Source organism: Leptonychotes weddellii, chromosome 13 (assembly GCF_054177405.1).
Source record: "Leptonychotes weddellii isolate Sample4059 chromosome 13, ASM5417740v2, whole genome shotgun sequence".
In the NCBI taxonomy this organism is placed as follows: domain Eukaryota; kingdom Metazoa; phylum Chordata; class Mammalia; order Carnivora; family Phocidae; genus Leptonychotes; species Leptonychotes weddellii.
Genome location: NC_138381.1, coordinates 732654 through 749728, shown reverse-complemented (window position 1 = coordinate 749728; position 17075 = coordinate 732654). Strand labels below are relative to the sequence as shown.

The window sequence follows — 17075 nt, the reverse complement described above, 5'->3', positions numbered from 1 at the left end:
CTGTGGGTTGTCTTTTTACTCTGGATAGTGTCTTTTGATGCACACAATTTAAAAATTTCATGAGGTTCGATTTGTCTGTTTTTTCTCTTGCTGCCTCTGCCTTTGGTGTCATATACAAGAAATCACTGCCAAATTCAGTGTCATGAAGCTTTTGTCCGGTGTTTTCTTCCAAGGGTTTTGTTGTTGTTAAGACTTACATTTAGGTCTTTGATTCATTTTGAGTTATTTTTATATGTGGTATTAGGGAAGGGTAACTTTATTTCTTTTTCTTTCGTAATTGCTGTAGCTAGAACTTCTAGTACTATGTTCTAAGCTGAATAGACATAGTGAAAATGGGCATCCTGACCAAAAAAAAAAAAAAAAAAAGGTTTCAGTCTTTCACCATCTGGTATGATGCTCGCCGTGGGCTTTTCATGTATGGCTTGTGTTATGTTGATGTAGTTCCCCCTCCCTTTTTCTAAGATTTTATTTAAATTACTTGACAGAGAGAGCAAGCATAAGCAGGGGGAGGGGCAGAGGGAGCAAGCAGGCTCCCCGCCAAACAGGGAGCCCAGTGTGGGACTCGATCCCAGGACCCTGAGATCATGACCTGAGCCGAAGGCAGGCGCTTAACCAACTGAGCCACCCAGACCCCCCTGTAGTTCCCTTCTTTTCCTAGTTTCATTGAATGCTTTTGCTTTTTTTCACAAAAGCTTTTTCACAAAAGCATATTGAATATTTGCTTTTTCTGCATCAGTTGAGATGAGCATGTGGATTTTTTTCTTCATTCTGTTAATGTAATGTATTACATTGATTGGCTTACATGTTGAACCAACCTTGCATTCTGCTTGGTCATAGTGTATAATCCTTTTAATATTTTGCTAAATTCTGTTCGCTAGTATTACAAGATTTTTGCATCAGTGATCATAAAGAATGTTGATCTTTATTTTTCTTGTTATGTCTGTGTCTGGCTTTGGTATCAGGGTTGTGCTGGGTTTATAGAGTGAGTTAGGAGATGTCCCTTCTCTAATTTTTTGGAAGTTTGAGAAGGATTGATGTTAGTCTTTCTTTACAATTTGGTAGATTTCACCAGTGAAGTCATTGGACCCAGGGCTTTTCTCTGTCGGATTTTTTATTATTGATTCAGTCTCTTAACTAGGTATAGGTCTATTCAGATTTTCTATTTCCTCATGATTACTCTTAGTAGGTTTTGTGTTTCTAGAAATTCATCCATTCATCCAATTTCTTGCCACATGGGTACTAATGTATTCTCTTTTAATCCTTTTTTTTTTTTTTTTTTTTTTGAGAGAGAGAGAGCATGAAAGGGGGGAGGGTCGGAGGGAGAAGCAGACTCCCTGCCGAGCAGGGAGCCCGATGCGGGACTCGATCCCGGGACTCCAGGATCATGACCTGAACCAAAGGCAGTCGCTTAACCAACTGAGCCACCCAGGCGCCCCCTCTTTTAATCCTTTTTATTTCCATTGAAGTGTAGTATTTTCCCACTTTGGCTTCTGAATTTACTAATTTGAGTCTTCTTTTTTGTTTTTTTCTTAGTCCAACTAGCTAAAGGTTTGCCAGTTTTGTTGATGTTTTCAAAGAACGAACTTTTGCTTTCATTCACTTTTAAAATTGTTTTTCTGTTCTTTTATTTCATTTATCTTTGCTCTAATCTTTATTTTTTCCTTCCTTCAGCTGGCCTTAGGTTTGGTTTATTCTTCTTTTTCTAGTTCCATGGTTGTGAAGTTAGGTCATCGATTTGAGATCTTTCCTCTTTTTTAATATAAGCATTTATAGCTTTAAATTTCCCCCTTAGCACCCACTTATGTTGCACCTCACAAGTTTTTTACCATTTGTCTCTAAGTATCTTTTAATTCCCTTTGTGATTTCTTTGTAATCCATTGGTTGTTTAAAAGTGTTGTTGAATTTCCACAGTTCTGTGAATTTTCTGTTATTGATTTCTATCTTTATCTCATTGTGGTTGGAGTAGATACTTTGTATGATGATCTGTTGGGGCTTAATTTGTAACATAAGGTCTGTCCTGGGAAATGTCCCATTGCGCTTGGGAAGAATGTGTATGCTGTTTTGGGGTGGAATGTTCTGCATGTCTGTTAGATCTAGTTGGCTTATTTTGCCAAGTTTTCTCTTTACTTACTTCTGTCTGGTTGTTCTAGCCATAATTGTGAGTGGAATATTAAGGTCTCTATTACTGTTGAGCTGTTTCTCCCTTAAATTCTATCAGTTTTTGCTTCGTCTATTTTTACAGATTTTCATTAGATGCAAGTTGTTTATAAGCATATCTTCCTGCCTTATTGAACGTTTAATGAACATATAATGTCTCTTATAACCTTTTTTGGTTTAACATTTAATTTTTCTGGTATTAGTATAGCCTCAGCTGCTCATTTCTGCTTACTATTCCCATGGAATATCTCTTCCTGTGCTTTTACTTGCAACCTCTTGGTGTCTTTGGATCTAAAGTGAGTCTCAGCATGTAGACAGTATACAGTTGGATCATGTATTTTTATCCATTGTGCCAATCTCTGTCTTCTGATTGTTGAGTTTAATCCATTGATATTTGAAGTAATTACTGAAAAGAAGGGACTTAACTTCTGTCTTTGTTCAATTTTTTATGTTCCTTATATATATATATATATTTTTTTTTTGTCTCTCATTTCCTACATTACTGTCTTCTATTGTGTTTAGTTGGGGTTTTTGTAGGGAAATGTTTAAATTTCTCATTTCCTTTTGTGCATATTCTATAGCTGTTTTCTTTGTGGTTACCATGGGAATTACATTCAACATTCTAAAGATATAACACTCTAATTTGAATTTATACCAACTTAAGTTGAATAACATACAAAGGCTGTGCTCCTTTATAGCTCTATCCCCACCCCTTTTGTTTGCTGATGTCACACAATTACATCTTTATACGTTCTGTGCCTAAAAATGTAAACAAATACTTCTTTTAAATGCACCAGCCTCTTAATGTAGAAAACAAGATTTGGAGTTACAAACCAAAATTACAACAATACTCGGTTTTATGTATTAGTCTCTTAAGTCATGTAGAGAACAAAAAGTGCAGTTACAGGGCGCCTGGGTGGCTCAGTTGGTTAAGCGTCTGCCTTCAGCTCAGGTCATGATCCCAGGGTCCTGGGATCGAGTCCCGCATCAGGCTCCCTGCTCTGCGGGGAGCCTGCTTCTCCCTCTCCCACTCCCCCTGCTTGTGTTCCCTCTCTCGCTGTGTCTCTCTCTGTCAAATAAATAAATAAAATCTTTAAAAAAAAAAAAAAAGTGCAGTTACAAACCATTGTTACAATAATATTTGCTTTTATAATTGCCTGTATACATCACCGTTCTTGAGATCTTTATTTCCCCATGTAGTTTTGAGTTACTGTATCCTCTCCTTTCACCTGCAGGACTCCCTTGAACAGTTCTTGCAGGAAAGGTCTGGTGGACACATACTCTCTAAGCTTTTGTTTTTCTGGGAATGTCTTGATTTTACCCATATTTTTGAAGGACAGTTTTGCTGGATATGGGATTCTTGGCTGACATGGATGTTTGTTTGTTTGTTTTTGAGCACTTTGAATATATCAGCACACTGCCTTCTAGTCTCCAGTATTTCTAATGAAAAATCTGCATATAACCTTATTGGGGATCCCTTGTATGTGATGGTTTGCTTCTTTCATACTGCTTTCAAGATTCTGTTTTTGTCTTTGTCTTTTTTTTTTTTTAAGGATTTATTTATTTAATTTTTAAAAATTTTATTTTATTATGTTATGTTAGTCACCATACAATACATCATTAGTTTTTGAGGTAGTGATCCACGATTTCATTGTTTTCATATAACACCCAGTGCTCCATGCAGTACGTGCCCTCCTTAATACCCATCACCGGGCTCACCCATCCCGCCACTCCCCTCCCCTCTAAAACCCTCAGTTTGTTTCTCAGAGTCCATAATCTCTCATGGTTCGTCTCCCCCTCCGATTCCCCCTGCCCTTTATTTTTCCCTTCCTTCTCCTAATGTCCTCCATGCTATTCCTTACATTCCACAAATGGGTGAAACCATATGATAATTGACTTTCTCTGCTTGACCTTTTTCACTTAGCATAATCTCCTCTAGTCCCATCCATGTTGATGTAAAAGTTGGGTATTCATCCTTTCTGATGGCTGAGTAATATTCCATTGTATATATGGACCACGTCTTCTTTATCCATTCATCTGTTGATGGGCTCGGCTCTTTCCACAGTTTGGCTATTGCAGACTTTGCTGCTGTGAACATTGGGGTGCATATGGCCCTTCTTTTCACTACATCTGTGTCTTTGGGGTAAATACCCAGTGGTGCAATTGCTGGGTCATAGGGTAGCTAATGTGAAACAGGAATCCATCAAAATCCTAGAGGAGAACATAGGCAGTAACCTCTTTGCCATTGGCCACACAACTTCTTTCAAGATACATCTCCAAAGACGAGTGAAACAGAAGCAAAAATGAACTATTGGGACTTCATCAAGATAAAAAGCTTCTGCACAGCAAAGGAAACAGTCAACAAAACAAAGAGGCAGCCCACGGAATGGGAGAAGATATTTGCAAATGACACTACAGACAAAGCGCTGATTTCCAGGATCTATAAAGAACTTCTCAAACTCGACACCCAAAAAACAAATAAGTCAAAAAATGGGCAATAGACATGAACAGACACTTCTCTGAAGAAGACATACACATGGCTAACAGACACATGAAAAAATGTTCATCATCATTAGCCATCAGGGAAATTTAAATCAAATCCACATTAAGATACCACCTTACACCAGTTAGAATGGCAAAAATTGACAAGGCAAGAAACAGCAAATGTTGGAGAGGTTGTGGAGAAAGGGGAACCCTCTTACACTGTTGGTGGGAATGCAAGTTGGTACAACCACTTTGGAAAACAGTGTGGAGGTGCCTCAAAAAATTAAAAATAGAGCTACCCTATTTATTTATTTTCGAGAAAGAGATAGAGAACATGTGATGGGGAGGGACAGAGGGAGAAAGAGAGAATCTCAAGCAGACTCCGCGCCGATCGTGGAGTCCAGTGTGGGGGTCAGTCTCACAACCCTGAGGTCATGACCTAAGTCGAAACAAAAGTCAGACGCCTAATGACTGAACCACCTTGGGAGTCCTTGTCTTTGTTATATATTATAATGTGTCTCTATGTGGGTCTCTTTGAGTTCATCTTCCTTGGATTTGCTTGAGCTTCTTCACTGTTTACATGCATGTGTTTCATCAGATTTGGGGTGTTTTCATCCATTACTTCTTCACATATTCTCTCTGCCCTTTTCACTCTGTCTTCCACTTCTGGGACTCCCACAATACATATATTGGTTTGTACCTTGGTGTCCTGCACTCCCTCAGACCCTTTTAATTTTCCTCCACCTGTTTTCATTCTGTTTCCCAGACTTGGTCATTTCCATTGTTCTGTGTTCAGGTTTGCTGATTCTTCTGCGTGGTTAGATCTGCCTTGAATCTCTTTAGGGAAATTTTCATTTCAGTCATCGTACTTTTCAGCTCTTGACTTTCTTCTGGTTTCTGTTTAGGTTTTCTGTCTTCATATTTACGTTTCGTTCACACATTGTTTTCTTGGCATTCTTCACATCTTCATTTCTTTAAACATCCTTAATAACTTCCTTTTAAAGTCTTTGTCTAGTATATCTAACATCAGGTCTTTTTCAGGGGTTATTTCTGTTGATTTACAATTTTCCTTTAAATGGGCCATACTGGGCGCCTGGGTGGCCCAGTTGGTTAAGCGACTGCCTTCGGCTCAGGTCATGATCCCAGAGTCCCTGGATCGAGTCCCACATCTGGCTCCCTGCTCAGCAGGGAGTCTGCTTCTCCCTCTGACCCTCTCTCCTCTCATGCTGTCTCTCACTCTCTCTCTCAAATAAATAAATAAAATCTTTAAAATAAATAAATAAATGGACCATACTTTTTTTTTTTTTTAATGCCTTGTTATTGTTGAACACTTTTTTTTTTTAAGTATAATGATGTAACTCTAGAAGTCCATTCTCACCCTTCTTCCGGGCTTGCGGGGGTTTTAGTCATTATATTTATTTATTGATTTACTTATTTTTTATTATTATAGACTGTCTCTGTGCTGGGTTATCAGTCTGAGATGTACATTTAATGTCTTTTCAGGTCTTTTCTGAGCTTTTTCTTGGGCACCCACAGTCACTTTGTGTTTTTTTCCATATATGCAGTTGTTTTAGAATGTTCTAGTGTTTAATGTCTGGCTCCCAGAAGGGGGACAGGGGAACCCTCGCCCTTCCAATGCCCTTGGAGTCACTGGAGCTGGAGGGCTGACAGCAACGGCCGCCAGGCTCTGTTTCTGCACCTGTGTGATCAGAAGCAGTCGGCGGTGGTCAGAACTTAGACCCCTGCTCTTTGGAGGACGGGTGCTTCTTGCCCACCTGGCGTCTGCAGGCTGCCCCAGAAGCACGTGCACGGCTGCCTGCCGCACGGCTGGGTAGCTGCTCTGTGCTGGGAGCTAGAAGAGACCCAAACTGACTACTTCTCCTGGACAGCTGCAAGCCTTCAGCCGACTCTGCAGTCCCCAGATAGTCCCATCAGACAGATTCTGCCGTGTGGTCGTTGCCCGGTGGGGAGAGATTCCTGGTGCTCCCTGCTCTGCCCTCTTCCCAGGAGCCTCCGTCTAAATTCCCTTGTTTTTCACCTTTATTCTGCATTGCCATTTCACTGCTCATTCACTGAATCCAGCTTGTACACTTGTTTTTATCACTGCAGATATCTGAAGTAAAAAAAAGTTGCTAACTTGCCATTTTTCCCCTTCTCTATGAACAGGAAGACTGCGACCCACCCATTCATGAGAGTCTCAGCATAGAAAATACGCTGTGGGCGAGCACCATTGTTGCCTCAGGTACGAAACAAGTTCTCTTGTTAGCGTCAGCTCTCACGTTTGGTGGTGCTTTGTGTACTGGAGTGACTCTGTGCGGTATCTCTGAAAATCCCGCCTTGTACCACCCAGGGACCTTACTGATCATACCCTGTAGTTGGCAGGTGTGGGGCAGGACCTGAGGGGCTGAGTCCTGGGCAAGCGCTGGCTGTGGGCTGTGCGCTGCAAGGAGCAAGGCCTCCATGGAGCAGGGCAGGGGCATTTCGCGGGTTCTGATACCTCTTCTCGGCAAACTTGTCAGTGTCCCTTACTGGGAGGTGGCCTAGCACAACTGGGGAAGGAAGTGGTGGTACTTGGGGGATCTTCCCACTCCTCAGTCACCCAGTACAATCTGGAAGAGATCACTGTGGTGGGTTTGTCTGTCAGGGAGAAAAGTATTAGATGAGATGGGGGGCCTGGGGAGGTATTTCATGTTGGGCCTTTGGGGACCAGAGTAAAGCGTCTTAATTTTCTTCTGAGTGAAATTGGAGGATGTTGGAGTATTTCTAGTGGCTGAACAGGGAGGTCACCTAAATATACATTTTGGGAAGTAAATTTCTCTGGGAGGTATTGAAATCTAAATGATGGTCAGCTTTTCAGAAAGTAGTTGACTTGCTAATGGTAACCAGGAGTGAATCTTAGCAGCAGGGAGCATGAAGGATGCTGGTGGGGGTAGGAAGGCTAGGGGATGTTCAGAGTAGGGCTGTGTGGCCCAACGCCCACAGAGCCTGGTTGCTCTTTGGTGGTTTTCTAAGAATCCCTCTGCAGAGACCAGGCGCTGTTGAATGCACTGTCCTCGGGAGCTCATGGGCAAGGACGACTTTAATAAAGTGAGGCGGGTACTTTACGCTCTGCTGAGTACCACAGGGAAGTATAGGGTGCCCCCAAAACAAAGAAGCCAAAATCCTTACCTGATCAGAGTTTGAGGGAGGAGCAAACAGGTGCATGAGGTAAAGGGGTGGAAAGGTGTGGGGAGGATTCGTGAGCACGCCAGCAGCTGTGTGAGGGTCTCTTGAGCTGTAGGCTGAAGAGGATGGCGCCGGGGCCTGGTGCCCGGTGCTCGGGGAAAGGCAGGGCAGTTCTGTGCGTGTGCCATGGGGGCCTGTGTGCACAGCAGCGTGTAGACCAGGCTCCTGTAGGGGTCCTTGTGTGCACCTTTTAGGGAATAGAGGAGGAGAGGGGACTTGTTTTCTATGTTTAATAAAAAGCTTGATGGCAAATAGGACAATTTTAATAGAAATTGAGGTCTTTCATGATTTTTGTACTGATGATTTTTTCAATTTCTCAAACTAAAGAGAAAGAGAAGTAAGGATAGCACACCAAGGGGGGGGGTGCGGGAGCAGGCCAGGTCTCGGGCTACGTAGACCCCAGGAAGGGGAGACTGGCTGTGCCCGTGGGGTCACTGGAGAGGGCACTGCGGCCAGGAGAAGTCTCAGAGTCTTGTGCTTGTGCTTCCTCCACGCTGCCGAGCTCTGCTGACCTTGCTGACAGCTGCGCCCCGGCTCAGCGTGGTGCTGCGCAGCCTCATGGCACCGGCCTGCGTTGTTCGCACAGTCACGCAGCCAGGCTGTCCCAGGGTCGGGATTTGAATCCATCCTCGACGGCTGTCGCCCTTCAGCCTTTAGCGTTTAATAGTTGATAGGAAAATATTTAAAACATAACCACATATAAGCTTGATACTTGGTCACAGATTTCACATTCTCCATGTCTAGAGCTGTATTCTGTTTTGTTTCCATCATATGGAAGATGCTTTTTAAAAAAAAATACATTTGATCTTTTGTTCCCTGTGTATGAGAATGTTGCTACTGATCCTAGTGCTATCGATCTGTGGCCTTTGTCCTCACAGAGGCAGAAGCCCCCGAGCGGAAGGCCTCTGTGATGCCCCCGATAACTCCCCGTACATACTTTTCCTCTCCGGTCCTCTACTCTCCAGGTGACCTTGGTACATGGTAGCTCCTAGTTGCATACGCGGGCAGAACAGACACAAATCTAGGTGTCACATGTGCTTGCCACGTTGATGACTGTTTCTCATTTCTCTGATGAGTCGAATTCAGTTCACCCGGGCTTTTTATCTTCCAAGAAAGTATTTATATACTCAAAAACCATCCGTTCAAAAAAACTTAGGGAAGACACCTCTAATTTTAGTTTGTGTTTGGACATTTTAAAAATGCAAGCTCTTTTCATTAATTTTAAATATTTTAACACACACTTTATTTAAAAACCTTAATAATGTGAGCAATTACTAGACTCTATATATTATCAAACTGCTGTATCCTGAGCAATGTTTGAAAGACCTTGGGTTTCCAGGAGTAATTTAAGGGCTCATATCTTCTTTATACTTGATTATAAGTTGAGAAAGAAAGAACAGAATTTTTTTAAATCTTATTTTTTAAATATGTGTCCACTGAATTCAGGTTGCCTCCTAGGTGAAGTGAACTTGGGCCTTCCTCCCTCATCCTGGGGTTCTGAGTGCATGGGAATGAGGGCTCACGTTAACACCACAGAGGATCCGAGGGCCAAGGGTCCCTGAAAAGGGACAAACACAACTGCCTGTGGTGCCCTCCATCTTCTTCCCCTTGTCGGTCAGTGAACGTCATTCCCAGAGCAGAGTCAGTGTCCGAGAGAGCTGCCACGTTGCAACTGATAAGTGGACAAGAGAGTGTTCTGATCTTAAACTGCCAAGAGCCTGGAAGCAGAGATGTGCCCCAGAGCAGGGCTGCTGGGCGTGTGTGGCCACGGCGGTGACCCCCCCCCCCCAGAGCAGGGCTGCTGGGCGTGTGTGCCGATGGCGGTCCAGGGTGACCTCTCCCTCTAGAGGGGGGCCTGTGCGTAGACAGGGGTCCAGGGCTGGTACTGATTGTGTTAAATACAGAAAATGAGAGTAAACACTTGGACACTTTTATAGCAGTTTGATGATTTATGTTGAAAAAATTGGGACATATATATTCTTTTTGGTTTTTGTGTGGTTTCATTTCTCTTGGTAATTTTTGGCATGATACTTTATGAGACTAGTCCTCGTGCCAGATCGGAAACTTAAAATCACACTGTCCCTTTAGTGGGCATGGTGTGTGAGGCTCCAGCGGCAGAACGGTTGCCCGACGGGCCTCGGGAAAGCAGGAGAAGCTGCCCCACTGCAGTCCCCTGAGGGACGCGACCCGCGAGCTGTGGTGCAGGAGGGCAGTGGGGGCCGCGGAGGACACAGCAGCGCTGCACCCTGCTGCTGCTTGCACCTCGGGTCTCAGGGCTGGGCAGTCCTGGCTGCTGGGAAATGGGTGCAGCCGCCCTGCCATCCCTGGACGCATGGCATGCTCGCTGGGCGGGACCCAGACCTGGTGCAGGTCGCAGTGTCTGCCTGTGTCCCTGGCTCGGTCTCTCCGTGTTGCTTTCCTGAGGCAAATCCGTAGTCTTTGCTGGCCGTCTTTGCGCTCCCCATCTGTTGCAGGCACACGAAAACTCTGCAGTGGGTGGGCCGCCCATGCTCGGGGTTTTGTTGAGACTGGCACGAGGAAAGCAGTTCTGCACGGGAGCCAGCAGGTGCCTAAGTGACAGGAAATACTTCGGTTGGTTGAGCGTTCTTGAGGTCTGTCTGTGTGTCTGTCTGTCTCTGACACGTTCTCTCTGTCAGACTTTCTGATGAATGTGCTCTGTTGTGTTCCCTCTCAGGTCTTGTTTCCAAAATGAACAGGGTAACCCCTTTGCCATATGTATATATATGATATGTGTATATATAGGTAGATTTGTCATACATACAGGGTTTGGTCAGTGGTTCAGCCTGTACTAGTCCGTAAGGAGGTGCCCTTTGTCAAAAAGAATGGAGAATACTGCAAATACTCCATACTGACTTCACTAATTTTAGTAGTTAAAAAGCATGACAGACTCGGAAAAAAATGCATTATTCTAATTCCTTTTTAGTGAGAATGGGATGAGATAATACACAGGAGAGCCTTCACCAGACTTCAGTAGATTATACAAGGAAAACCACGGGAGGAATTCTGTTAAATACTCTTTACGCACAGTATATTTAACCTGCAATACTGATTATATATGCTATCTATGTGTATCTGAATGCATTACGTTTTCTTAGTCTTGTCATTTCTCAGATTGCATTTTGGATACTTGTAACTGCAATACCAGCCTAGAATCAACATTACTAATAGTTTGTCCGGATTTTAGGACAGTGTTTTCTAGCCTGATTAATTTTTAAGTCTTTTCTGAGACTCTTTGTTCTGCTAATATTAAAAATAATTTTGCAGTTTGTCTTCTGTTTTTGTACTTTTTTAACATTAGTGAGCTTATTTCACATGAGACACTCCTGTATTTTGTTTAAGTTTAATTGGCAAAATAGGAAGAAACTACTGACGCAGTCAGATTGAATGTACTGTTTGACTGACACAAGAGCTGTGTGTGTTTGGGGTGGGGTCCTCTACGGCACCGGGTCATTACGTAGTCCGTGCTTTCCTGAGCGCTAAGTGCAGACCTGCCATCTGCAGCTCTGCTGGGCACTGCCCTACAAAGGTCGCATCTGTGCAGTTTGGGCTGCCCTCTGTGCTGGAGGGGCTGCTCTGCTTTCAGGGGGCTCAGGAAATTCAACCGCACAGCTCTGCAAGCGGCTCACAATTAAAACGGGGGGAAGAAAGGAAGTGCTTATTTTGAAAGAAATGTGTGTAACCTCTGCAGATGTGACCGCTGAGCAGCCCTCTAGCACCTCCCTGTCTTCCTGACCATTCCATGGAGGAAACCGTTCATTATCTAATGCGTATGATTTGCAGCTATCAGTTCATATAAATCCAAGAGATCGCTAGGATCACATTTATTCCATGGGTCCTGACTTACGACGCACTAAATTTCACACATTACATTAATGTGACATCAAAGAGTTTTTGTATAATTATTATAGTGAATTCTGCAGTGGTGTTGGTCTCAGTATTTGTGGACGTGATTTTCTTTCTTTAATCATTTCTCATCAGAATTTACAAAAGCTGGGAATATAAATTATGCATAGCTGCAGTTTAGAAACAGACTTCTGTGGTTTTTAATTTAACATCACAGAGGTGAGTGCCTCTGAGCCTTTGTAATCCAAGGGTTGTTCTAGGGGTGTTTTAGTATTCTTTTGCCTTAAGTTTGATAGACATACACACTTAGAAAACCAAACTTTTAGGAGACATGAGTAAAAAAAGGCTAATAACATCTAAATCCAACATCGAATGTTACTCATGTAATTGTCTCTTACTGTTTTAATTGTGTATGTGCTCAGATGTCAGCAGAGCCTCTTACGCCTCGTAGTACCCGAGTGTCTCGCTCAGGGAAAGTGGTTCAGCTGGTGCGGTCGTGGTGTGAAGGTCCCATGATGCATCTGACCACTTGAGAACACAGCCTCTCTCCACTTAGCTGTGGTGTTTGCACACGTGAACCGACGAGCGATGTCACCCTTTCTCTTGACAGTGAAAAGGCTATCAGTACATTTTCTAATGTTGTATGGAGGTAAATTTGTATAGCTTAAGAAATAAGTTGAGTTCCTCAAAGTTTATTTTGAAAGTTGACATTAGGCTTTCTTGACCTAGGCAATCAAATGTGCTGTTAGATAAATTTATATAAAATTAAGTAGTGAATAATATTTTCCATCAAGACAATTGATTAGAAAGTGTTCTCTCTGTGCTTACCCTTTGAGGCATCTCTGTAAGGACCACTTTCGTGTTTTTGCAGGTACGGTAATAGGTGTTGTCATTTATACTGGAAAAGAGACTCGAAGTGTAATGAACACATCCAATCCAAAAAATAAGGTAGGCTAGATTAAGGAGCAGCTGCTTTAATGACTTGATTTTCCCTTTCAGTGAGAAAGTACATGCAGTCCTGAAGAGCTTGTTCATTTTAGCTTAATATAAATAACCTAAAAACAGACTTTCAAAAATGTTGGTGTTTTCGGATGTGAATTCTCCGTATTTATGTAACAGCATGCTCATACTGAAGAACTTCCAAAAGTATCTTTTCTTGGTTAATCAAAGTTTCTGTGTCTCTTAAGTTTTCTTTGTTGGATATACAATTTGCCCATAAATTGATGGTTAGTTGTGGTCTCTTCTTTTCAGTTTATTTTATGGTTTGCATTCTTTTTTTTATGTTGATGGCTCATTTTTAAAATAGAATCTACATTAATATGTTACAGTATTTGATAGTGCGACATTGTTGAACTCATTTAAGTTACTTTCATTTCAAATAAGCATGTTGAAAAGACGTTTTAGTTTTAAAGACTGCTTGATTATATTCCTAACTTGATCATATTTCTGTTGTACTCCTGAAATTGCTGTTTAGGTAGGCAGCGTGTGTATGCGAGTTACATAGGGACAAAAAAAGTTAGTTTGAATTCTCGCTTGCTGTTGTTTGGTTAATACATTTTGTATGGTCAAGTCACAGAATGTGCTGATGTCCACTTTATGAGAAGCTCTTTTTAACTGTGCATTTTACTCCTTTTTATTTGAAATATAATCTGAGGTGTGTCTGAGTAGAACAAAAAAAGCACTCTCATGGATTCGCACCTTGCTTTGTGAGTAACTAATAGAAAAGGTTGTCTTCTGTAGGAAGTTTTATTGCAAAGCAATAGAAATGAAATAATTCTTTGAAAAGATATTTTTAAGGACAAGATATATTCCATTTTTTCAGCTAAATACTATTTTAAAAAATAATTAACCCTGCCAACATTAGGAAAGCGTCCCTTACCCTTTGAATGTCCGTGCCCATTTGCAGTGCTTCCGAGTGGTTCTGACACGTTTGCTGGCTGGCGAGTGTCCCTGCCCCCGCCAGGCCACACGGGTCATCCCAGGGAGCTCGATGAAGTAGTGTTCCATTAGGACTCCAAATGTCTGTGTGTGACACATTCGTATTAGTTTAAACTCTGATTGTGGTAACATGGAAAATTATCCCTGTTGATGTTTATTACAAACCTTGCGCTCATTTGAGGAAATTGAATATACCTCAAGTCATTATTTTTTCAGTAGAGTTAAACCTATTTAAAAATAAATTATTAAACAAATTATTGACAGAATTACATGCATATTTGTGTATGTTTTCTGTGAAGTATAGCGATATTTTTTTTTCTTTAGTAAGCAAAACTAGAATGTTCTACCTATGCATATACGAGTTCTAGGGTATGTTTTGTTTCTTAATCATTTCTAATCATTTTACTTTTAGGATGACTTTGAGGGTCAGTTTTATTTTAAATAGTAAGCTTTAAAATCTGAGAAGTTATCCTGTCATGTAGCACAACTCCTGTTTCCTCCCAGCTTACTCTTCGGGGTGGCTTCTTTTCTGTTCCCTCCCGTTGTCTGTCCGCACCTCACTGCTCTGCAGACACCTTTGGTTTGGGCTCCCATGCTCTTCCCCTTGGGCGTGGACACAGAGGCAGTTGGGTGACCTTTCCCAGGTGTATACCGGAGGTGAAGAACTCTGGCCTGGGGCTTTGCTGCCCGGTCAGAGTCTGGGCATTGCCACTAGCCAGCTCTGTGACCCTGGGCAAATGGCTGAATTCTGTGTCTTACTGCTCAGTACACGTTACCCACCGTTACTGTCCTCCTGTACAGTGAAGTGTGCATTGTGAACGAGTGCCCAGAAATACTGAGGGTACACCTAGCTGTGCGGGCACCCCGCCGCACGCTGTCCCGCCGGGTGGCCTGGAGACCTGCTCCATGCCCATATCAGCAGTCCTCCTTCCGCTCCCCCTCCTTTAAAACAAAATAAAACTTCTAAATGTCCTTGGTGGTAACACAGCATACCTATGACTGGAAGGGTATCTTTGACTTTCTGCAGAACTGGATTCAGAACCCTGCTGTGCCGCCCGTCAGCCTCACAGGTGGAGCAGACATGCTCCTCCGTGGCTGGCACCTTCCTGGTGCTCCATCAGCCCCAGGCGGAAGTCTCTGTGCCTGTGATAGCTGAGGCCCAGGCAGAGCGCCGACACGTGGCAGGTGCTGTTCGGAGCACTTGGTACGTGACGTCGTGAATCTGCACGACCACCCTCGCAGGAAGTGGTGGCATCTGGCTTTGGAGCGGGGACGTGGTGGTGCAGGAGGCTGTGGTGTCAGCGTGGAGCTTCTCCGTGAAAGCACTGCGGGTCAGAGGGTGCCCGCTTGAGAGGAGGCGTTTTTGTAAATTAAGGAATGCTCCTAGGAGAAGAATAAAATCTCTAAATTTGCATACGTTATTAAATATTCCTAAGTGTCAAATGCCAGATTTATAAGAAAAAAATTCAGGAAACATAAGCATGCTACAGGGGGCAAGAAGTAACAGATGTCATTTATCTAGGGGAAGTACTGATACATGTTGAATGAAAAGATTATGTGATACTCAGATCCCTAAAGAGAGAAAGGAAGACATCCTGTAAAGACGACCTCTCCGTGTTCTTGCAGTGGCTTACTAAACCAGCCAACATTTGGACTTCATGGAAGGCCACCCGAAACACAAAGGAAACATCTCAGAGGACAGTCAGACCATTTCCCTGAGCGTCTCTTCTTGAGGGGGAAGCGCGCTGTTGCTCACGCTCCGTTCTGCGTGTGTGTAGGGCGGTGACAGACATGGTGCTCCAGTGAGATTTTGCGGTGGTGCTCACGACAGCAGAGTAATTGGGGCTGGGAATACGTCCTTATGAAAGAGTCCTGTCTCTGAGTCATGCTGCGCCACGCACGGCCTGGAAAACCGCAGTGGCTCACTGCAGCAAAGACTGCTTTCCTCTTCAGTACGGGTCTGACACGTTGGCAGGTGCTCTGCTCCTCACGGTCCCTCGGGGAGCCCTCCAGGACCACTGGGTACGAGGACACAGACGGGGCGGGTTACATACCGAGTGGCTCAGCTCACCTTTCCTTGGCCAGAGCAAGGAATGGCCTCACAGAAGGTGAGTGGGCCAGGGGGGTAAGGCCGACCCCCAGTGCAGAAGGAGGGAAAGGGGGGATATTTAATGACTTAAGACCACTGGCTACCCCAACGTGGTCATAGATGAGAGCTCCCAGGCCTTTTATGTACAGTAAGAGCCAGAACGAGACAGGAACCTCGTCGAACCTCATAGTGCTGGCAGCAAAGGGCTGAAGCGGCGGAAGAGGGGCCAGGAAGGAAGGCTGAAGGAGGAAGGCACTTGTAGTGCTGGGTGGAGGTCCGCAGCCTGCTGGCGCTTTGGAGGTCGTTGGGGAGAAAAATGAAAAGAGATGAGTGGATTTAGCAACAGGAGAATCATTGTCTTTGATTTGTTCCAGGGGAGTCAGATGCAAAGGGAGATGGAAGGTCGGGGATGAGGGGAAGGACAGTGGGGCCGAGGGTTGGGAGGGAGCCCGAAGCATCAGGACAGCAGCAGGGATGAGGGCAGAGGATTTTATTGATTTTGTTTGTTTCTGGTGAGAAAATTATAAAATTATTCATGCTTTTCATAAAAGAAGAGAGGGCCCTAGTTTATAAAGGAGAAGCTGCAGTCTGTGGAAGAATGAGTTCCACGGTCATCCCGCAGTCACTTCAGATCACCGGGGTGACCGGGGGAAGAGCTGCTGTGTGCAGTAGGGCGTGGCTCCATGGCTCTGGACACACGTGGACGGTCCTCAGTCCGTCAGCCGATGTGTCCCGCTCTCGCTCCGTAGTGCGTTTATTCCCTGCCTTCCCATAGCGTGTGGAGGAGGGACATGCTCACTTGGGAAACATCTGTGAGCTTCTGGGATGGAGGCACTGCGGGAAGAGAGCAGTGCTGACTGGTGGGGGAGAAGCCAGTGATAACAGTCATTCAGGTGGGGAGAGGGATGCACAGCATGGCCGGAGTTGGAGAGGATTCGCCGAACAATTCAGCCTCATCAGTTCTTGAGCGATGGAAGGACCCAACAGCTGCTGGGATTCTTAAGTTTGTAATGGAGCCAGTAAGGAGCATGTGGCTTTCTCAGGCCGATGCGAAGAGCCTCAGAGCAGAAGCAGAGGCATGGGCCGAGAAATGGCTGGTCCAGAGTGAGAGGTGATGGGGCAGGCGAGTCGGGGAACTTCCACGGTCGCAGGTGCACACAGGTGGCGGTACTCGACATCACGGCCCGCTCGTAGGGCCCCTGTCCCCCTTGGTGGAGTCTCTTGCACAGAGTCCTGTCTCCGCCTGGGAAAAGCACCAGCCGTCCCCACGGGTCGGGATGTGAGCGTGACTTCCCCGTGGAGGCCAGAGGTGCTCCTG

The 17075-nt window shown here is 44.2% G+C and overlaps 1 protein-coding gene across 1 annotated transcript in view; it reads left to right on the top strand.

The window, feature by feature from the left end:
• Positions 1–17075, top strand: part of ATP9B (ATPase phospholipid transporting 9B) — a 242509-nt gene that overhangs the window by 104328 nt on the left and 121106 nt on the right. Inside the window, exons 12-13 of the mRNA XM_081802518.1 lie at positions 6808–6883; positions 12602–12678. Coding sequence (XP_081658644.1) covers positions 6808–6883; positions 12602–12678 — 153 coding nt within the window. The remainder of the gene's footprint in view (positions 1–6807; positions 6884–12601; positions 12679–17075) is intronic.